Below are 23,696 nucleotides of genomic sequence, written 5' to 3'. Positions count from 1 at the left end.
ACTGAAACAAGGGGAGATAAGTTCAAGCCGCGTGGAAGACCATGGATCTTTGTTGGCTACCAGAGGGTTTAGTTTGACATATTTCTTAGGTATCGAGGTATCTCGTACGAAAGAAGATTTAGTTCTAAGCCAATGGAAATATACTATGGATATCTTAGAATTGATACGTATGATGGTTGGGTGGTAGACTCAAGTGTCATCAAACACATGACTCATGGGAGTGATTTTCTTAAAACAAAACCCAAAGCCCAAAGGGAACCCCTATCGTCATTCCAAATGGAGACAAAATTCCTATTTTGGGTGAGGGTGATCATGTACTTCTAGGTGGAATCAAAATCAAAGGAGTTTTACTTGTACCAAGTTTTAATTATAATATACTCTCTATTGGGAAACTATCAGAAGAACTCAATTGTGGTGTAACTTTCTTTCCGGGTTTCTATGTCATGCAAGAATTAGGGATGAAGCGCTTGACTGGAGCGGGTAATCACATAGAAGGTTTGTATCACATGGGGGTAGTAAAGACTAATAAAGCTCTCTTGACCACCTTTGAGACGTGGCACAAATTCAACCTATCATGTCTTTGTTTTTTATTTCATTTTATTTTTATATGCATGTTTTAATTTTTGTTAATTACTTTATGTTTAGCATGTACTTAGACATATTTGATATTTACCTAGATATTCGATTCAAAAAGTTAAAAAAAATATTGATGAAAAACAATGAAATTTTGATTAGTTTCAATGTGCTACAATTTAATTATTCATTTTATTTTATATTATTGATGAAATTGTATTGTGGCAAATAAAATTGTCAATAAAATATTAAAATATGTAACTAAAAGTAGCATGAATTTTTTAAATCACATGAACTTTTAATGGCATAAAATATATGACACAAAAATTTTTCTTCTGTTGTGACATATAAAAAAAATGTCACTAATTTTTCTGGTGGTAAATTAAAAAGTACCACTAAAATCTTAAAATGTGTAACTAAAAGTAACATAAATTATCAAATCAAATCAGATTTAGTGGCACAAACTATGTGCCACAAAAGAATTTTTTTTACTGTAACAAATAAAAAGATACCACTGAAAGCCTAAAAACTGCAGCAGCAAAAACAAAAAATATCATTAAAAGGTTTTAGTGGGAGCGTTTCTAGTGATATTTATTAAGTGTGCCGCTGATTCTTTGAGAAGCCTTTAGTGGCATTTTTTGGGCTTTTAGTGGCACTTTTTGTGTGCCACTAAATGACATATTTTTTGGAGTGAACTAATGTTTGAACAAACATAGTGTGCATACTTGGTGTATGGCATGACTATTGTTTGGATAAACATAGTGTGCATGCTTAGAGCATGGCATGACTAGTGTTTTGATTCAAGTATAAAGTTGATTAGTTGTAACATTATACAATGAATAATGTGTAATCAATATGGTGATAAATAAAAAGTGCTATATTTATATTCATAAGTTCTGAGACCATATTGAATTCGATTATTCTTGTGTTTCACTTTGCATGTTTTGACTTCCAGAACAACTAGGTCATTCTTCCAGAATGACTAAGTTATTCAAACCATCCACAGTCGGTCATATGTTGGAAGTAGATATGAATCAATACTATCATGAAGTTGGCTTGTAGATGTATAAGATGTTGGACATAGCAAGAGTTGCTACAACACTCATGAGTGCTCATAAGTTATGAGTATTGGATTAAACCCACACTCATTTGACTCACTTCATGGATTTTATCACAAGTGATCATGAGACGATAATATCTTATATTCTTCAAACCTAGAGATATGAGTTGTTGACTATGAGTTGGTTATATATTGATTGCACGAAAACGCATTTGGTAACTCATTGTTATAAAACGTGCCTTTTTGTATGATTCAACAAGTAGTAGAACAAGCATATGATTCGAAGTTTATCCATTCCTTTTACCCTTGGAGGGATAAAAACGAGGCCCCTCGATGATTTGTGATGACACCCCGAAGTGCTTGGACAAGCCTGGACTAATGTGATTTGTTCAATTAGTCGGTCGTCATAAAATCGGAAATCAGGAAACAAAAAATGGACAGAGAGAATGATTATAATCCATGTCTCAATCCATATGATATCTAGAATGGAGGAATATATGATCCCTTAGTCATTGACTAAGGTCATAGTTCGACATCGGCTTTAAGAGCTACGATTGCTAGTCGGGTTTTAAAGTCATACACAATAATAGTTTTAAATTTATCCAAGTGGGAGACTGTTGGATTAGTGTCTAAGTCCATAACTATAACTGGTATGTACTTTACCCAATTTGGGATGGTCCACTTGGGTTGCACTTCACCGGAACAATTTATATGGATAGTCTTTTGAGAATAGTATGTTTATGATTTATATTAATATATTATAAGTTCTAATATATTAATATGGAATCATATTATTTAATTAGTATAGATCAAAAATTAATTTAGAATTAATTTAGTGATCAAAAGGAACTAGTTAAATATGGACTCTTATTTATATAGCATGGGCCAAGTTCATTTAGACTGGGCTAAGCTTGCATGGATAGTCCATGGAGTTTGTAACCCATAGATCCTATGGAAATGAAAGGTCATGGGTATTAGGGTTTACATGAATGTAACCCTAATCCTCCGTACTATATAAAGAGGTCTTTAGCACATGAAATGACACTAGTGTGTGTGTAAACAAGAGTGGGCCAATTTCTCGTGTGCTTATTATTCTCTCAAGTTATCAAGGTGTTTTGGTGATATGTGATTCTACTTGAGGCTTCCACACTATTGGGGCTAAGCTCTTAAAGTTCAAGACTTCAAGCTACATCAAAAGGCATGTCTAGTTTCTTGTAGTATAGTTGCTTCATATTATGCTAGTTAGGATGAAACCTTGGAATATCAAATATTTACATGTATAATAGAGAAAACATAGATCCAAGGTTTTTAGTGTTGCATGTACATCATAGAAGTGTTAGAATGCTCAAAACCCATCAATAACCAAGTTGGATCTTATCAGTTTCTTTATGGTATCAAAGCGGGTTATCCGCACCGGATAGCAAAATCGTTCGACGACCATGATAGGGGAGAAAGGTGACGAAAGCAAGAAACCAGAAGGCAGAACCATTGATGTTAATTCGCCATTCTACATTCACTGATCTGATTATCCAAAGTAGAGGCAGGTGAATGACATTCTGAATGATAACAATTACAACGAGTGGAACAGGAGTATTGGCGGATCCTTTAGGAGGCCAGGAGGGGCCATGGCCTCACTGTTTTTTAGCCTACTGACATAAATAATTCATTAATTAACTTATATTTCAGGATAATATTACTCTTGGCCTCCTGGGTTTTCTGAAATCGTTAACAAACATATGTAAATAAATCAAATAGATAAAATGAAAGATATTGCATCCATAACCCTCAAAACTCATCCTTACAAAGTCGTCACTTCATATGAAATCTCACCCTCTCCTCCGCTCTTCCATCTCACTCCGCTGCAACGCTGCTTGCCTTTGCTGACCACACACAATGATTGCTCGCTTGATGCCTCCCAGTCGCTATCTCCATCTCCCATTTGCTTCTTGTTCTGTATTTGTAGTTCGGTGTTATGAGGATGACAGTAAGGTATTTTCTTTTGGGTTAAGCTTTATTTTATTTTTAGATTAGATATTCTCCTATTCAGTTTTGATTTGGATATATCATTTAATTATATTTGTGAGTATTGATTTGTCGATTGTGCTCGATGCACCACCTACCATGTTGATACATTGGTTAATTATTGATGGGCCTTTTTCTATTTTAGAGTGTTTAGTGTTCTCAATTGAGGTCGAGCTTATGAGTCTAATTTAATTACTCTTTTGACAAGCTAAACTTTTATTAGGCATATAACGTTTTGTTTAATTGTAATGCAGTTGGATGTTTTTATATTTACATTAGTATAATTATTACTTTTAGTTGATTTTGATTACAATTTAAAATAATATAAACAAGATTTATGTATAAGTTTGCCATAGGAATCGATTTTCAAACAAATAAGTATTAACCTGCAAATCTAATTTACTTTTAAGTTGCTACTAATGTCACATATGTGTAAGATGAGAATTAAACCCTCAACTACGAAGAGGGAGGACAATACTAATACTGTTAGAGTATAAGCATTTTTGTAACAAAATATGTGTGAGAGACACTATTCTACAAAATATGTTGTTATATTGAATTAATAATTATACAAGATAATTTTTTTTAGTTAGCCCACGGTCTGAAAGTTTTTCTCGCTATGTTTTTGTTTCGGCCCCCTATTGTTGTTGCTTGTATTCCACCCCTGAGCAGGAGATGACTAACTTTCTTCTTGCGAAAAACAAGATGGGACTGATCGACGACACCATCAAGAAACCACAGAAGGAGTCGCCAATGCACATGACTTGGGTTCGAGCCGATGCCATGGTCAAAGGTTGGCTAACGGCTGCAATGGAAAAGGATATTCGCACCGGCGTAAGGTATGCCAATACCTCTTTTGAAATTTGGAAAGAACTGGGGGAGTGATTCGAAAAAGAAGGAGCACCAAGGGCTTATGAATTGAAATGGTTACTCAACGTAACACGACAAGGAAGTATATCAATTTCCAATTACTATATGAAGTTAAGGCCTCTTTGGGATGAAATTCAAGTTGTCCTACCTATGCCATGGTGTGTGTGTGTGTGTGTGTGTGTGATGGGTGCGAGTGTGCAATTGGGAAACATTCAAATGAAGTAAAGGAGAAAGAGAGGACTTATAAATTCCTCATGGGACTCGATGAAGATTTTTCAGTCCTTCGAACCCAGGTCTTGGCCATGATACCAACACCATCATTTGCAGCAACTTACCACTTGGTACCGGAAGATGAACAACAGAGGGCGATGGCAAGTGGAACAAAAAGGCCAGGATCAGAAGCTTCAGCTTTCTAGGCTAACTATGGTGAGACAAAGATGCAACGACAGTCACAAGGCAAGCAGAACACACTAGCAGTCAACAAAACAGCACCAAAAACTGCAAATATCGAGAATGAAAAGAAAGAAAAATGCAGTAACTGTCAGAGAGAAGGCTATGTGAAGGAGGGGTGTTTCAAGTTAATTGGATAGCATGGGTGGTGGCGTGGAAATCGAGACAAAGGAACACCAAAAGCTGCATGCGTTGAGATGATAGCTAGCCATATTCTGGGGTTAACAGATGAATAATATCATCTTTTTGTCAAACACTTCAAGGAAAGTGGAGGCATAACTGAAAACGAATCTCAGTCAAGGGCCAACATGGCATGTAGAATTGATACATATGATGGTTGGGTGGTAGACTCAGGTGCCACCGAACACATGACTCATAGGAGTGATTTTTTTAAAAACAAAACCCAAAGGGAACCCTTGTCGTCATTCCAATTGGAGACAAAATTCCTGTTTTGGGTGAGGGTGATCATGTACTTCCAGGTGGAATCAAAATCAAAAGAGTTTTACTTGTACTAAGTTTTAATTATAATCTACTCTCTATTGGGAAACTATCTGATATTGTGTTGTAACTTTCTTTCCGGGTTTCTATGTCATGCAGGAATTAGGGACGAAACGCTTGATTAGAGCGGGTAATCGCATAAAAGGTTTGTATCGCATGGGGGTAGTGAAGACTAATAAAGCTCACTTGACCACCTTCGAGACCTGGCACGAAAGACTCGGCACCCTTCACCGAAGAAAGTTTATTTCTTAGATTTTATTCCAGCTTGTCAGAATAATTTAAATTGTGATGCTTGTTTTAAAGCTAAACACATTAGACTACTGTTTCCTATTAGTGAAATTAAAACGAATGCTTGTTTTGACATGGTGCATTGTGACATATGGGGGAGATATAGAACTCCTTCAACAAGTAGGCTTTTTATTTTTTGACTGTCGTGGATGATTTTAGGAGAGCGGTTTGGACTTTCTTACTAAAACACAAAAGTGAGGCAAGCACATGCCTCATAGATTTTTACAAAAGGATCAAAACCCAATTTGGAAAACATATAAAACGGATACGATGCGAAAATGGAGGTGAATTTGTGTCTGACGTCGTGCATGATTTTTATGCAAAAGAAGACATTATTTTAGAAACTTTTTGTTCGTACACCCCACAACAAAACGGGGTGGTAGAGTGCAAACACCGACATTTACTAGAGACCGGCTAGAGCTCTTCGTTTCCAAACCAACCTTCCTAAAACATTTTGGGGAGAATGCGTGTTGACTGCAATGTATGTAATAAACCGAATGCCCTGAAAGTGTTACAAGGAGCTTCACCATATGGAGTTCTTTTTGGAAGAAATCCTACACAATGAACACATGCGATTCTTTGGCTGTTTAACCTACCATCGCAGTATTGAAACAAGGGGAGATAAGTTCGAGCCGCATGGAAGACCAGGGATCTTTGTTGGCTACCCGAGGGTTTAGTTTGACATATTTCTTAGGTATCGAGGTATCTCGTACGAAAGAAGGTTTAGTTCTGAGCCAACGGAAATATACTATGGATATCTTAGAAGACACGGGCATGATTGGATGTAAACCAAGCAAAATTCCCATGGAACATAATCTAAAGCTCGATAGAGGGGATAACGAAGATAGCATAGATGCCAACATCTATCGGCGTCTCATAGGTCGTCTGCTTTATTTACAAGCCACTCGTCCTGATATCACTTATTCAGTAAATGTACTAAGCCAATTTGTTTCAAATCCTCGAACAAATCATTGGCGTGCATCAATGCATGTTTTAAGATACCTCAAAACAAGCTTGGGATAGAGGATCCTCCTGCCAAAAGACGGGTCACCAAATTTGGTGGATTATAGTGATTCTGATTGGCTTGGATGCCCATATTTCCATCGTTCTAGAACGAGTTATTTGTTGCTTTTGGGTGGAGCTCATGTCTCTTGGAAGTCCAAAAAGCAATCAATCATCTCCCGATCTTCAGCGGAGGTAAAATATCGAGCAATGACTACTACTGTCAGCGAAATTCTATGGGTTCGATGGTTATTGTCAGAACTTGGTGTGAAAGTCACTACAGCTACACCACTTCTCTGTGACAATCAATCAACTCGTCACATCGCTCACAATCCTGTTTTTCACAAGAGAACGAAGCATGTAGTGCTTCTTTGTTCATGAAAGAGTAGAGTCTAAAGAGATAGCTCCGATATGGATTCATACCCGTGATCAGTTTGTTGACCTTCTTACAAAGCCACTTGGTTCAAATAAGCTACAATCCCTACATGTCAATATGAACATTGAGAACCTGCATGCTCATCTTGACGGGGAGTAAAAGATTTTATTTTATTTCTTATCCAATAGTTTATGTTCTTATCTAGATTATCCATTTGTTTAGGTAGTTTGTTAGCTTTTCTCTCTATTTAATGAACGTATTGTAAAACCTGTGATTGTGATTTTTCATCACCAAGTTGGCTCTTATCAATTTCTTTACAAAACTATAAATAAAATATGGTGTTAATCTTGGTGACTATTGGGTTTTATGCGACCAAAATTCAAAAGAAAGGATGTATTCTTTATCTTTTGGATCTTAACAGATGGGAGTTTGCAAAATGCTTTCCATTATTATTTTATTTATTTATTTTAATTATGAATGCATGGCATTAAACATTCATGCATGGAATATAATCCTTTGTCATCACCATAAACTTTATAATCTGTGTATTGAAAATTATATAATATAAATTGAGGCTTATACATAATGCTCTTGATGTTTCTACAATTCACGAGATACTAAAAGATATCGTGTATAGCATAAAAGATATCGTGTATAGCTGGGAAAATAGGCGTTGTTAACGCTAGCAGATCCAAGGTGTTCGACTACTTAAGATGTACAAGTGCCTTAGCTTGTAATATCAACTTCCAAAATCAAGAATAGAGACTAGTCGTAAATCATTAAATTTGGAATAACTATCACAAAATTCAACTACATTTTATTTTATTTTTAAAATTTGACATTGAGATAGTGACACGTCATCATACCATATCAACGACACATCATCAAATAGTAACACGTTAACATGTCATATTAACCGGCAACAGGGTAATCTTAAGATGAAAGATAAATAATCAACATCGAACAAAATTGAAAAGCATGATGTTCGAAGGATATCAAAATGGAAAAAAATTAATGTTTTTTTAGGAATCATTCCATTAAATTGTAAATATGTTATTTTATGTGTAGTTTGCTCTCATAAAACATGAAAACATAGTTTTTGATTTGATTAATCGGTGATTATAATAATTGGTTTCATGGAGGCAAAGAAGCCAAATGCGACTAGAAGAGCATTCCTTTATGGAATTCAACGGCCAGTAGTCTCCAGTGCACATCCATTTTGTTGGTCAAATTATCCACCATTTGCAATCTCCTCCTTCTATATCTCCTTCACAATTCTTTTCAGATCCAATATCACGAATTACACACCTAAACACACACACACACACATGGCTTGCTTCATGCCTTTCACCAACAAGAATCTGGACATATTCATCTGCGTTTTTAGGCCAACAGTCGCCATAATTGATGACCTTGTGGACGCATTGAAACAGTTTTCTTTTTTTACAGAAAGACTTGGCTGCATTCATTCTTCCATCTTCAACAGCATCCATGGCAACATGGTATATATCTTCCCCCACCCTCTCTCTCTCTATACACACCCACATACAAATTCATATAGGTTGAAAATCTCGATATTGTGAAATTATATTTGCTTTCAAATCCAAATTGATGAAGTAGTTTAACTGAGTTGAGCTCGAACTATGTTATAACAGTTTTGCTCATTTTATGTTTCATCTTTGAATCTAATGAGAATTCAATGTTTCATCATTTTTCTCTATTTGAGAAGGCAAACAGCCATTAATCACTATGTATATTTTAATTTAAACCAAATCCAATATATTCATTTTTTTTTTTATGGTCTTTAGATCATATGGTATGGAGCATGGATCAAGAGATCTGATGAAAACAAGGAACTCCTACACGAAGCTCTTGTAAGTTGAATGATAATAAATACTTTCATTTCACTTTTTGTTTTATACATCATCTTAATTTTAACCCGGCAGCTAATTTCATATCATCTTACGTACTTTCATTTTTTTTTTTTATTATATCATCTTACATGTTTCGAAACTTTTATCAAACTATAACAATGTTATTCAAATATAAAGCAACTTTCAATCTTATAATTGGATAGATTTTCAATGCTATAATATTTTGAGTAGCCACATCTTATTTAGATCATGACATGACTCGAATCATTCTTTCTTATTGTAGCTTTTGGCTTTGACTAATCTACAAAGCATGGCTGTCTTACTCGACCATGACTTTATGGTCGCGTATGGTGGGGAGGTTAGGGACGGGTCCCCAGCGGCAAAGTTCTCAACGGGTGACATTGTATGTTTCAACACAATCCATCTTTTGTCGGACACAAAAATGAACAAAATGAACGACCAAGATTTTGTGTACACGTGTTTTTCTGTGTTTCAATCTTATTTCCACAAGATGAATGGAACTGTGGCGGGGGTTTGCTTAAAGTATGAAAGCATATCGACAGTGATCAATTTCTACGTGTGGAAGAACTTGCAATCGTGTTATTCATTTGCACTAAATAGTGATAATCGAGAAATACTACAAAATTGTTTTCATGATGCTACGGTGTTTATGAAGTACGATGTATTCAAGGTTGTGTATGTAAGTGCGGATGATGTATCAAGCTTTCAGTACTACCCTCCTCACAAGTTGTTGGAAAACCAAGCATTAGAGGTTGTGAAGGATTTAGAGTAATTTGAGTATACAATGTATTAATTAAGTTATGTTAACTTTTTTTATGTAAATTATGGTATAGATGTGTTTTTATATCTATGGTGACATATCCAGATTTTCTAAAATGGGTATACATTATATACACTATCATTGCAAAAAGATTTTGGATGTCCAATTTATTAATTTCGTGCCCTAAAACTACTTAACTACCAAAAGTATAAAAACATATTATGTGCTTTTTATTAAACATCCGTACGAAGAGATCTAAATACTTTAGGAAAAAGCAACACTAATATATATATTTTTTTCAAAAATTAAACTTAAGTATCCATGACAAAAAATCGAGATTGCCTACATGAAGAATGTATTTGGAATGTAATAGCATTTTAGAATTCTAGGAATTGTGTAGTAACTTCCAAATTGAAGTATGGTGCCCAAAATCAACAATTGGATAACACTTACAATGAGAGAAACAATAACATAGAATGGGATTAATATAATTTTCGTTAGTGTGCCAAGAATGATGACCAAAACCGATTATTAACCCTTCTTAGAAAAAGGTAATCAAATCAAATGGCTTAATTGGTGTACTAACCCGTCTCGGGTATGCTTGTAACTTTCTCTTACCCATTCGCTAGCTTAATTTTTGTTGGTGATTTTAGTGTTACCATGTTATTTTAAGTAACTGAAACTAACATCTGAGCTAAGGGCTTCATGGTTTGTACTCTAATACATGTACGGGGTTGTGCGGAGTGCACACATATACAAGATCGAGTCAGAAGCCGATTCGACGACTAATCGGGGGTCCGGGGGCAGCGCCTCCGGGTCCGGGGTTTCGAAAGGGGCAGCGCCCTAGCGGGGTTAAGTAATGACGGCCCAACCCTAATGAAACTAACGAAACTCAATTTCTTGAGGGTGATTATGGTAAAACTAACGAAACTCGTTAGTTTTTGGTAACCCTAATCCGGATTAATATTACTTGCTTTCAAAGCAAGTAATGACGGCCCAATCCTAATGAAACCCTAATCGTGTTTAGTATATAAACAACTATTCCTTTCCAGAAGATAGTGGTTCTTTAGCTCTCGTTTTTTTCATCACACATTCACAGAACCCTTTAGCATAATAGCTTACGTTTTCTGTGCCTAGAAACGTAGGTGTCCGCTTGGATTATCTTAGACTGAATTACTTGTAACCCATACATAGGGTAGAAATATCAGTTCGGAAAGTGATATCACGATCCAAGCTGGTATCCAGATCTCCACCGCAAACCCTAATTTTCCCAACAATTTCTATAATAAAAACTTTCTTGTTGGTAAAAAAAACATTCATTATCTGAAAACCGTCACAAAACAGTTTTGTATGTCCAAAAACGATCACAAAACAGTAACCAAGGGGGTGTTTGAGATTATGTTTGAAAAATGCTTTTTGGCTTTTTGAAAAGCTAATAAGTCAAAAAAGTAGTTGGCAAACTTAAAAACACTTTTCAGAATAGTTTTTCCATAAACTTCAAAAAACACTTTTTAACAAACATGTAAAATGTGGCTTTTTGAAACTGCTTATGACTTTTCAATCAAAATAACTTCAAACAACATTTTTTAAGCCAATTACTTTTTAACTTATTGACTTATTGGCTTTTTCACTATAAAAACTTATTCAAACACTTTTTAAAAAACTCATTTTACCACCGCTATAAACAAATAATCACTTCTATCTAAAAGCACTTAGAGTTCAAAAAGCACTCCCAAACACCCCTCTAGAAGTTATAAATTCTCATAAAAACAGATTTTCAATAAGAATCAAACCAAAGTCAAAATCGGGTCATTTTTTAAGAATTTGAATTTCTAATGCATTTTTAACAAAGCAATATAACCCAAATAAAAAATTTCCAAGCTCGACCCATGTAACAGCCCGGGATTTCCAGGTATTTATTTTTGGTGCATTTTTTAGAATTGTGAGTGGACTCGGCGAGTTGGAGCTCGAACTCACCGAGTAGGATCGTGATTTTGGACGCGGGTTCGTATCTGGACTCGGCGAGTCCACGCTGTGTAATGAAACCCTAATTCCCAGGGTTTGAGACCTATTTAAAGGGCCTTATGGCCGCCATTTGTGCTCACCAGTCCATAGAGAGAAACCCTAGAGTGCTTGAACGTTTTGAGAGAGAAAGGAAGCATTTATTGACCTTTGCGTGTTGTTTAGCAAAGAAGAAGGAGGTTCTAGCCAAGAGGAAGCAAAGGAGGTTGCTATACTATGGATTTGAAGCTTAGATCATCGAACTAGAGGTATTATTTAGGCTCATCTTCTATTTTGTTAAGTATAATTGGATTTAGGGTTTCTTGTGGTCTTTGTTGGGTTGATTTGATGGCCAAATAGTCCCTTGCTAGTGATGAGGCTTTGGATTTGGATCCATAGAGGTCCAGAGAGCCTCATTCATCAAGCTTTATGAAGAACAATGGAGGTTATGACCTTAAGTTATGGTATTTGTGGCTAATTCATCATATATGGTCATATAGAGGTTATATGTACATCAAGATAACGACTTTACGTGATAAATAAGCTTGGAAGGATTGGATCTATGAGTTAGTGGAACAGATCTGACCTTAGGAGTGAGTTTGAGTCATTGCATGGCATGGAATCGCCGAGTCCGAAGAACAGACTCGGCGAGTAGCATGAAGATTGCCCAGCACCACTCAGCAAGTGGTCTTGTCGAGTTGAGGGATTGACTCAGTGAGTCAGGGAGAGTCAGAGTGGGTTCACAGGTGGACTGAGGTAAGCTGGGACTCGCCGAGTTGTTCTTGAGACTCGGCGAGTTGAGTCGTGGAGGCCCCACAACTCATGCCAAGTGGAACTCGTCGAGTTAGGAGAATACTCGACGTGTTAGGTGAGGATTTCAGGGAAATCAGTGTATGCGCTTAGACTCGCCGAGTCGTTATAGTGCACTCGCCGAGTCTGGTCAAAGTTGACCATTGACCATTGACCAGTGTTGACCTATGTTGACTTGTTTATGGATAGTCAACCTTAGTTGGGAAAGTGTTAATTAGAGATGTATTGTGTTATAGGAGGACTATAGCTCGGGAGATCGAGCACTAGTGATTTCAGGGATTTACGAATTACTGAGACACGCGAGGTGAATATTCTCACTATACTTTACCTTGAGTAGGTAAATAGAGTTATGTGATACAGTGTTTGTATGCTATATTTATATGTTATGTGTTGCGCTGCATTATTCTTTGTGATTTATGTTGTGCATGTTTACCAGAGTTAGAACCTAAGGGTTCACAGAGTTTGGGTGCACGGACCCACAGAGTTATAGCCTCGGGTGGCTAATATGTGTTATACGTGGTATTTTGGGGAACTCACTAAGCTTTGTGCTTACAGTGTTTGGTGTTATTTGTTTCAGGTACTAGTGACGACCGCGGGAAGGTGCCGGCTTGATCCCGTACACACGCATGAGATTTATGATTTTTGAGATCTTGAGATTTTTGTATTAATTGGATTGAATGTTCAAAATGGTTGTTTTATGAATATTAAGTGAATTATGTTTTATAAATTTGAAAAATTTGTTTTGAAACCAAGTCAGGAGCGCTGCCTCTCGACGCCTGTTCGTTCAGGGGCTTCGTTCCTAAATGACAGTGTACTTTGATTCTTGAACAAACTCAAATAAGTGTGCACTCTGCATCTCCTTTACTTGTTTAATGTTTATCAAGATTATTTTTAGTCAATAATGTAATCCATTACACTTAAATACTATTAGTAAAACAAATCACCAACAACAAACATATACTTATATGCTTAAAGCTTCCCAAATGGAGTCCGCTTTTGACTTCTACAAGTCAAGATGAATTGGTTTTCAACTTTTAACTTGATAAGAATGTTACTAAGGGCCATGTAGATTTGGAAATTTGAAGTTTTAGTTTGAGATTTTTTATAGAATATTAGTGGATAAATTAAACAAGAAATTGAGCAAAAACACTACTAAAAGCTATTTCAAAACATGAAATTAACTATGTAAGTACCATAATGAAACATGTAATAACCACTATAAAATTTTTGTAGTTTCAATTATGCAACAGGTACATTTCCGGTTCTAGAATAAATTCTACTATTCTGCCTTTTAATTTTATAGTAAAATTGATCAATTTATGAAGCTATTGTGCTTTAATGTGATACTTGGTAATATTCTCTAACGTGCCTTGGTAATATTTGGTAATATATAAAATACATTAAAATGGAGTAAACTCAAGTTCAAATCATACATGTTTCAACCGTTTGTTGTTGAAAAATAAAACATAAAAGGTGTATCCGAGATGTTTTTTAGTGGGGGCACAGACAATAGTAACATCTACTTGACCTTCAGACAAAATAGTTAAGATAATCAGATCGGATCATACCGGCCTACCTTCTATTCCAGTATTTATTTTTTATTTATTTATTAAACATCCACAAATAATCTACTTTAATGCATTGACTAAAAATCAAAGCAAAATGTTAGAGCACTTATTCAGTTAATTCATTATTTACAACCTGGTGTAGAAGAAGTTTAAAAAAAAAATGTTCTAACCTCTTTTCTTTTTTCTAATTTTGGACTTCAATACGGGAGATTGGGAAAGGGAAAAGAGTCAAAAGCCATTCTTTAATTTCTAAATAGGCTCACAAGTAAACCATTTAGGCCCAAAAACAAATGGTCTTCCACTAATTTCTAAATGGACTCGCAATTTTATAGGTCTATTGTATAAGAAATATATTTTAAAAGCCCTTATATAGTGTATTAATAGGGCCCTTCTTATCATCCTTACTTCCTTAGATGTCGAATAACAATTATTCCAAACTAATGTGAGACATACAGAATTTGGCAATACTGTGGGGGTCTAATTGAAATTCCTTCAATATTTGGTTAAGGATAACGTCTTCATGCTTTGGCCTTTCAAATAGTTCCTCCTCAGCTTCCCCCTTCTCGCAGCAAGAAATTCGAACCAAAAATGGAAGCAACAACAATTCATCACTGAAATCTGAATTCAGCACATCTTAATAAACAATGGTTTCCTCGATTCTTCTTCAGCAATCCATTAATTGCTTCATCTACAACTACCAGGTGCCCACTGTCCCTCTTTCTCTCCCTCCATTTTTATCTATGTACGTACCAATAAGGTTAACTGGGTTCATTTTATCGGAATTGAAACAGTTAGGAAAGAATTTGAAGAATGGATTGGCGTCAACTAAACCCAATTTGCTGCAGAAATGTACCTGTAGTAGGAGAAGTAGAGGCATTAGAGCTAGAGCTGCGTTTGATACTATTGAGACTGCTACTTCTCCTACTGCTTTCCCCTTCTTCCAAACCGATTCTCAACAAGAAGTCACACCTGCTTCTAAGGTCGAACATTGGTTTTTTTTATCTGTATTTGAGTTTCGCCCCCTTTGTGTAGGAATAAGGAATTGATATTCTGTTCTACATTGATCAACTCACATACATTTTATCAAACAGTTGGAGCTCGCAGACCCTGAATTTTATAAAATGGGATTCGTTAGAAGCATGCGAGCTTATGGGGTGGAATTCAGGGAAGGTCCAGACGGATTTGGAGTTTATGCCTCGAAAGACATTGAACCTACTAAACGTGCCAAGGTGAGTCTTGTTGCATTCATTATAGCTCTTTCCTTCGTCCAAACTCTCTTGAATTGTTCGATAAACGATGAATTCTGGAGAGCAATCATGTTTCTCCTTCATCTCTCAGGTTGTCATGGAAATCCCACTGGAATTGATGTTAACTATAAGCCAAAAAACCCCATGGATGTTTTTTCCAGATATCATACCAATCGGGCATCCTATATTTGACATTATCAACTCAACAAATCCAGAGGTATTCACCTTGTTTCTTTGTATTTCTCATCTCATTTGTACGACCTTTTGCTCACTTGTTGATTTGATTTGTTTTGCAGACGGATTGGGACCTGAGATTGGCGTGTCTTCTTTTATATGCATTTGATCACGACAAGAATTTCTGGCAACTTTATGCTGATTTTTTGCCTAGTGCTGAAGAGTGTACTAGCTTGCTTCTAGCTACAGAGGTTTGTATATATGGAATTGCTTTCAAGTTTCAACATATATAATGTTGACTGGTTACTTTTATTACAATTTTACAACTTATTACTTGCTTATCCAAATAGACTTCTTTTTTACCCTAAATCATAATCATAATCTTTTCACCCAAACACTCATTACAAGATTATTACAACATCAAAGTTGAAATATCATAACTAGTTCAATTGGCATACTACAGGATGACCTCATGGAGCTACATGATGAGAATCTTGCTTCAACCATGAGAAAAGAAAGATCACGAGTCTTAGATTTTTGGATAAAAAATTGGGTACTTTTTCATTCCTTTAATACCTTTTTCATTATGCATAAGTCATAACAAAACAAGACAAGACAAGATAAGACAACCTTGTATTGTGATCTTGATTCATGACCAATGGCAATGGGTCCCACCCAAAAAAAGTGTCTGCACAAAAGACATCAATACCCTCCTCATCCTGATCATATTTCTTGATTTCCAATGGTAGCACTCTAACATGCCCTTGAAAGTAAAACGACTTGCCCGAGATCCAGAAAGATTTGTTTGGGCAGTTAGTATGGCACAAACAAGACATATTAATTTCAGAATAAGAATTGGTTCATTAATTCAAAACGCAAATATGTTTGCTCCCTATGCAGGTATACCCTTTTTATTCTTATTTCCTTTTTTACCCTTTACTTCAAAACAGAATATCAAAACCATGTTCCTTTTTTGCAGATATGTTGAACCATTCTTGCAAGCCAAATTGCTTCTTCCATTGGAGATTCAGAGACCGAATGTTTGAGGTTATGACAAATGCTGGACAAAGGATTAAAAAAGGGGAAGAGGTCAAAAATCATCATCAGTATTACTTATTAATTCCTAATTATTCTACAATACTATAAAAATTTTAACCTTTATTTATTTATTTTTTCAGATGACAGTGAATTACATGAGTGGCCAGAGGAACACTACACTTATGCAAAGATACGGCCTTTCTTCACCCGATGTATGTTATAATTAATTCATTCTTAATTTTATAAAATTGGATAAAAATTCCAATTTTATTGTTTTTTTTTTATATTTACAGAATCCATGGGATGTGCTTCCATTCTCTGGAAATGCAAAGATTCATTTAGATTCCTTTTTATCAGTCTTCAACATATTCGGGTCTCACCAAGATTATTACCATAATGGTACGATTTATAATTCTCACTTTTATAAAAAGATTTTAATAATTCCACATCAATTTTGAAGGTGGATGATATTTATTTATTTGTCAGCTAAATTAGGAAATGAAGAAAATAGTTTTGTGGATGGAGCTGTTATAGCAGCTGCAAGAACACTGCCTACATGGTCTGAAAAAGATACCCCTCCAATCCCAAGTCAAGAGATAAAAGCTGTCAAATCACTTCAACAAGAATGTCAACAAATTCTTTCACAATATTCCACTACTTCAAAACAAGATCAACATATCCTAGGTAACCTAATTTATAATTTTATTACAACCTACTTTTCTTAATTATATCATTTTCTAAAATTTTGACTAGATTCTACTCCGGAAATGAGCTGCACACGTGAAGCTGCAATCAAGTATGTACTGTGTTTGGTTTGCATTGACGTGACACAGTCTGTCTGATGTCAATAGGACATTTTTTTTTTTTTTTTTGTTCCGGATGGTTCTTGATATCTCATCTGTGCAAAAGACGTAAATGTCCTTTCTGGTTGTGATGCAGGTATAGGTTGCATAGGAAGTTGTTTGTGAAGAAGGTGATGGAGGCTTTGGATATATACCAAGATAGGATTTTGTTTTAATTATAATTATAATTATAAAGGGCATGTAATTTTGTAGACTTGTAGGGTGTGTAGGGATGGGAGTAGGGTTAAAAGGGTCATTAAACAGCCCATTTGTTTTGAATCAAAGTACAAGTAGGGTATGTTTAGGCTTTAGACATGGATCTCTTCTTCACTTTTTTTTATTTTTCTTTTTTCTGTTTTTTTTATTGAATGCAATGTGTTTCTCATGGATAATGCATTGTTTGCATTTTAATTGTGTTATATAATTTTTTTTCATGTTTTAAATCAGTGTTCTCATAAAAATAGTATTATACCATATCTAGGTCCAATCAGATTGCTTTTTCGGTTACATGAGTATATAAAAATAGCAATGGAATATGTAATCTTTTTAAAGTAAAAATCCAAGAAAGTATAAAGAAGATAGTTGTATTTTGTGATCTATAATAGCGAAAAAACGTTTTAGAAATTTTTATCTAAAAACTTAATGGAATATATGGTTTTTATGACTTTTGTTTTCCTTAAAGTAGTATTTTGTTTTTTCGCTTTTGAAGTTACGGTTCGTTTGGTGTTGTTTTATCCGATTCGTTTTAATTTTGTAACCAATATTTCGGTGGATGATATTGATATAACAAAAAAAATTATAATGGTTGGCATTATGATGCAATTACATAAAAATATAGTAATATAACCATTTCACATTTAAACCTATAGTACACATATTCAATATAAGTTGTGACTTTTCATTTAAACCTATGCACATTCATTATAACTTTTTTTAATTGTAATTAACTAAAATATGCTTTAGTCAATTATATTAAACAACATTAATGCTGTTTTAAAATAAAACTGTATAAGTGCAATTATTAAAATAAGTTACTATAATATGAGATTTCTCACAATTTAATATTAGTCGATATACAAGAAAAAGGTTATGTATTTCACCTTTTTAAGTATATAATAATTTTTTTAATTATATATTTAAACTTTAAAATTTGGGATATTAATTTAACAGACCCTCGTGAACAAACTTATTAACACAAATAATTTTTTTTTTTAGTTTTCGAAATTCCAAAGTTTTTTTTTCTTTGTAATTATTTTTTTCAAAAAACTATTTATATTAATGTCTGAAATTTCATTTTCAAGTCTTTAATATTATCGTTTTAAAAAAATTGTCTGAGTTTAAGTTTTTGTGTTGTATATACTACATTTTGCTATGCGGCCTTAATTTTTTTTGTTAGATATTATTACAAACTTAAGCATTTCGTTGAAATTCCATGATTTTTAATTGAATTTTCGATTTGTTCTTAAAATTCTAATGTTTGTTTTTTCAAGATCCAAAATCCAAAATGCCAGTCCTTTTTTTTTTTTCATAAGAACTTTTTGAACAGTCCAGAATGAGTCATATTCGATTTGTTGCTTATTTTTGAATGGTTATTTTCTTTAATATTAATTTAAAATATTATTAGTTTTCTTAATTTCCCTTAAAATTTATATTATTATTGTTAGTGATTAGTGATATCACTTGCAATGTATTCATCATTTTAATTTTAATTTTATTATTATTAATGGATAGATATCGTAAATTGTCTAAAACTATTTGCTTTTTTTTTTTTATCAACTTTAGTATTTTAATAATTATAAAAAGAAAAATATTTTACAACCAAATACTGGGAGTATACTCGATAAGCTGCATTATATTTGAAGGCTTTTACAATAGGGTTAAAATGTCCTCCTCCGCCGCCACCGCCGCTTCTTTCCCCCCTTCTACACCGGTCTCCGATCGGTCTTCCGTTGGTCGTCGCCATACTTAACCTAAACTGATTCCCCCAATAATCGAAGCTCCAGCTGGTTTTCTCATCATCAGGTGTGTTTCTCTCAATTTTGACAACTTCAAGCCATTATTCTATAATGTATCTATGTTTTTTACATATTGCTTGTCCGCTTCACGCATTTATTATCTGTCTTGCTCACTTTTGTCTTCATCAATACTTCCACTTTTGCTTTTTAAAGGTATGTGACTTACATCCCTCTTTGTATTTCCACACAAAACCCTAATTTCTAATCAACATAACAGAATTTTTCATTTCAGTCTTCGTATGCCAAGTTACCCAATTAGCATAGACTTTTGCTTTTTACGTGATTTTTCGTTTGATTCTCTCAGGTACTACAATCGTTTTTCTTTGATTGAACTTCAAGTTCGTTTGATTCGTTCGTACGTCATTAGGCTCTTATTCTAGGCTTGTATTTGATTTCATTTTAATAAAAAGTAGATTTGAAGGGATATTCTCTGTTGGTTTTACTTGAGGCTTGATTGGTATCTTCAATGGTGACAAGCGTAAACATTTTGCATTTTTCCCCTTTCATGGACTTATGGTTGATTTGAAGATTATACTTGTATTACATATTTGATTGAATTTGACCTCAAAAGGGGTTTGATGAATACGAATTCAATATCATAGTTTGTTGTCTTTGATTTAGGGGATTATTTTGCATTGTTAAGTGAGAGGATTTAAAACCATTTTATTACTTATTATCTATCTATCATACCTCTCTTTTTGCACTTGCCATTTGTTTAGGAGGCTCTGCAAGCTGAAAGGGCTTAACCCTATTACCAAACAGTTAAATTGTACTATTGTAGTCACAAACACAGCAAGTTCTTGTATGTTTCTCTTTTATGACTGTAGTAGTGAATCAGTTCTAAAGATTTTATGTAAGCATATGATATCTTTTCTTCCACTTCTATTAGTTTTTCATTTAATACATGTGAGTATTTGACATAACATGCTTTGGATGTTGACTGACATTGATGCAACATGAATGCAGGTTGTTATATATCTGGATGAACGAGTCTTTTCATGCCTTATATGAGTAAAAGTCAAAGATGAAACCAAATACAAATGACATGTTGGGGGCACAAAGGGAAAGAAAGTTTCAGGGTCAAGGGCCAAATTGGATTCTCATAGCAGGTGGTGCTTTATTAAGTACAATATCAGTTCGTCTTGGCTACAGGCTCAAACAGGCCTTGGATTCAAAGCAACCACAAAATACCAGAAATGGGTTAAAAGGTATTGTAAGCCATGAAAGAATGGAATTGTCCATTCCATTGTTTGTTTTTCAATTTTCATCATGGAATGGAATCGACAATTCCAACCAAAGAGGATCATGGAATTTGATAACTCGTTCTTCACCTTGTATTGTTTTTTATTTTCACATTTTCTTTAAAAAATGCAGAGAATGGGAAATTTACAGGCAGAAAGAGGTCAAACTGTCGTTCACATTCACATTCAAACTTGTATTGTTTTGAACAGGATGATGGTTGCTTCAATTGCAATTCTGGTATGAAATTTTACAGCTTCATTTTTTTTTTTTATAATTATGTTTTGATACAAGACCTTGCAAGCCTTTTTATTTGTGGATTCCAGAATTCAATTCCGGATTCCTTCATTCATGGAATCCACCATTCTATTTATCAACAAATGAATGAAAGTACATTGCTATTTTTAAACAGGAACTGAAAATGAGGCAGAGGTAAAACCACAACACAATGGCCAATTACATACAGACCCTCCAATGGCACTCCCATTAGTAACAGTCTCAGCTCCCTTATACACCAAAGAAAACGGCGTAATGTGGGCGTCATCACCTGACAGACTGGAATTACCGAAGCCATTCCACCATTCAAACAGCTCCGATTCCCCTTGCGTGTCGGAATCCGGTTCCGACATCTTCAGCAAACGGGAAGTAATTCAAAAGCTACGACAGCAGTTGAAACGGCGCGACGATATGATACTGGAAATGCAAGACCAGATTGCGGAACTCCGGAATTCGTTAAGCTCCCAGCATTCCCATTCCGCCCATCTCCAATCGCAACTGGAATCGGCAAACCGGGAGTTGTTTGAATCGGAGAGGGAAATCCAGAGGCTGAGGAAGGCGATTGCGGATATCTGCGTGGGGAATCAGAACGGGTATTTGGAGGTGGAGAGCGGAATGGAATCGGAGAAAGTGGAGATGTTGAAAAGGGAAGTGGGGGAATTGAAGGAGTTGATTGAAGGGAAGGATTATTTGCTTCAGAATTATAAAGAACAGAAGTCTGAACTTTCATTGAAGGTCAAAGAGTTGCAACACAGGTTGGATTCTCATGTTCCAAATATTTTGTAGTTTTTTTTTTTTAGTTTCTTGTGTATTCTTTTCTTATTCTGATTAATCGGAAATCTTCATTTTTTTTTTTTGGTTTTTTTGGTTTTTGTTTGGGTGTTTTTGGGTGTAAGGGTTTATGATTTTGTGTGCATACGTAGAAGAAAACCATGGCTGATTATGGATACATGGAAAATCTTAGGAGATCAAAAATGAGGTGGAAATACACTTAATGTTATCGTGTTATACTTTTTGTTTTATGGTGGTTTTTGCTGGAGATGAAATACTTTTCATTTCAAGTTATTAGATTTGTTTCTTATTAATTTTTGCTTTGGATATGGTTCATGGTTGTCACGTATACTTGCTTAATTGTCGTATCAACATTCATAATCTATTTAATTCATGTAATACCTTCAACTTTTTAAAGTTTAATAGAGTTCCAAATCAACATACTATTGTTTTTTCATTTGATTGGAAATTGGGCTTTTTTTTTTTTTCATATCGCTCTCCATTCCCTCTAAAGACTTGCAAATCGCGAGTGAGCTTGGGCCTACCAACTTTTTTTCCCTTTAACCCTAATGTCTTGCAAAATGTAAAAGTTGCATAGAGAAAACAGAAGATTTGGAAAAAATAAATAAAAATAAAGATGTATTTGATTGTGAAAAAATTTTAGTTTTCTAGAAAACTTTTCTAAGAATAATGGAAAGTTAGAAAACATAATTGTTTTCTATTTTTTAATTTTTATTTTCTAAAATATAAACCACACACACCCCAATCCTCAGTTCCCCACATCTACTCCAACCGTTCACCCCAATCTATTGTGTTATTTTAAATAACAAAATTTAGAAAATGAAAAGTGATAAAAATACATATCCAAACATGTTTTCTCATTTTTTTTAAATGAAAACTTAATCAGTTTTAACCAAATGTATTTTCTAAATTTTCTACCGAAAATGAAAACTCCTCTTTTTCATAAAAACTTTTCCAAAAGAACTGAAAACTTAACTTCACATATTTGCAGTTGTTTTTCACACTTTATGTGGTGATTTTGGGATAAAAATAAACGGATGGCCACCTAGCTATATTTTTATATTAAAATATGATCATTTTGATGAATAACTCTAACCAATAATACACGAACTATGATTACAATGGTGCTAAAATTGGTGGTTTGAATAGATAACAATTAAGCCGCAATCAAACAAACTATATGATCTTAAAACTTTAATAACCAATTCAACTTTCAAATACAATGAATGCATATCCTTTTTAATCCAAAATCATTTTCTTTATTCTTGACAGAAGCCTTTTATGAAACAAAACCGCTTCAAGAATTCAAATTCTTTTGTTGAATTTGAGGAATCTTGATACCATAATCAGCAAGAACTTTAGGGATTTCTTGATGCACTTCTTGTCTGATTTCTTGACGAATTTCTTCCCTCATCTCTCCACGAATTCGTTCAAAATACTCCTTCAAAACAACAAATTCAACAATTAGTTTCAGAATTATTTCCTGAAACATACAGATGATTGTAATTTGTAACAAGACAATGATTAAGAATCTTGCAGCCATGAACAAGAGAAACAGCTGTAAACGAGTTTTAATCTCAACAACACAATGTCAAGATACTAATTTGGTGTCAGAGTTGCTTAAACATGATACATTAAAGCTTGAAAAATTACATTGTTCAAATACAAAGACAAGAAAGTTTTGCGTTGTGTGTCGTAAAATAAAGTTGAAAATGACGTCGACTTACTTGTGCAGGCGCGGCGAGGAGTGGAGGAGGCGACGATGTGCAGCGCTTCACTGGAGGCCGGCAAAAATGGCGTCGACGATTGAAAGAAAAGTCACCGGAGAGGGACACATGGGGATTCAACACAAAAGGGGAAACTTTTAAAATATAAATATAAATAACAAATAATAATATTG

At 34.5% G+C, this 23,696-nt stretch overlaps 3 protein-coding genes across 6 annotated transcripts; all 3 read left to right on the top strand.

Moving 5' to 3' along the window:
• The first annotated feature begins 8,331 nt into the window (after positions 1-8,331).
• LOC145005440 (uncharacterized) lies at positions 8,332-9,927 on the top strand. The gene is made up of 3 exons (XM_078964522.1): positions 8,332-8,641; positions 8,948-9,013; positions 9,297-9,927. The coding sequence occupies exons 1-3, from the start codon at positions 8,468-8,470 to the stop codon at positions 9,804-9,806; spliced, it is 750 nt and encodes a 249-aa protein (XP_078820648.1). The 5' UTR covers positions 8,332-8,467; the 3' UTR covers positions 9,807-9,927.
• A 4,724-nt stretch (positions 9,928-14,651) lies between these two features.
• PTAC14 (plastid transcriptionally active 14) lies at positions 14,652-17,917 on the top strand. Of its 2 annotated transcripts, none has more exons than XM_078965080.1 (13): positions 14,652-14,874; positions 14,965-15,153; positions 15,265-15,402; positions 15,512-15,637; positions 15,717-15,845; positions 16,058-16,147; positions 16,344-16,494; positions 16,574-16,683; positions 16,773-16,844; positions 16,926-17,031; positions 17,128-17,316; positions 17,386-17,428; positions 17,572-17,917. In XM_078965080.1, exons 1-13 carry the CDS (start codon positions 14,818-14,820, stop codon positions 17,648-17,650), a joined length of 1,479 nt encoding a protein of 492 aa, XP_078821206.1. In that variant the 5' UTR covers positions 14,652-14,817; the 3' UTR covers positions 17,651-17,917. The 2 variants fall into 2 exon arrangements, with proteins under 2 accessions (XP_078821206.1, XP_078821205.1); XM_078965079.1 differs by having other exon boundaries at positions 14,654-14,874; positions 17,119-17,316.
• Positions 17,918-19,322: 1,405 nt separating this feature from the next.
• LOC145004304 (uncharacterized) lies at positions 19,323-23,679 on the top strand. 3 transcript variants are annotated; one of them, XM_078963194.1, is made up of 5 exons: positions 19,323-19,496; positions 20,456-20,697; positions 20,864-20,968; positions 21,141-21,759; positions 23,532-23,679. In XM_078963194.1, the coding sequence occupies exons 2-5, from the start codon at positions 20,514-20,516 to the stop codon at positions 23,662-23,664; spliced, it is 1,041 nt and encodes a 346-aa protein (XP_078819320.1). In that variant the 5' UTR covers positions 19,323-19,496; positions 20,456-20,513; the 3' UTR covers positions 23,665-23,679. The 3 variants fall into 3 exon arrangements, with proteins under 3 accessions (XP_078819320.1, XP_078819319.1, XP_078819321.1); XM_078963193.1 differs by lacking the exon at positions 19,323-19,496 and adding an exon at positions 19,651-19,793; XM_078963195.1 differs by lacking the exons at positions 19,323-19,496; positions 23,532-23,679 and adding an exon at positions 19,651-19,793 and having other exon boundaries at positions 21,141-22,069.
• The last annotated feature ends 17 nt before the right edge of the window (positions 23,680-23,696 follow it).

Source organism: Lactuca saligna, chromosome 7, assembly GCF_052625555.1.
Source record: "Lactuca saligna cultivar CGN05327 chromosome 7, ASM5262555v1, whole genome shotgun sequence".
Taxonomy (NCBI): domain Eukaryota; kingdom Viridiplantae; phylum Streptophyta; class Magnoliopsida; order Asterales; family Asteraceae; genus Lactuca; species Lactuca saligna.
The sequence above is the reverse complement of the archived record's forward strand: the minus strand, read 5'-3'. Positions and strand labels throughout refer to the sequence as shown.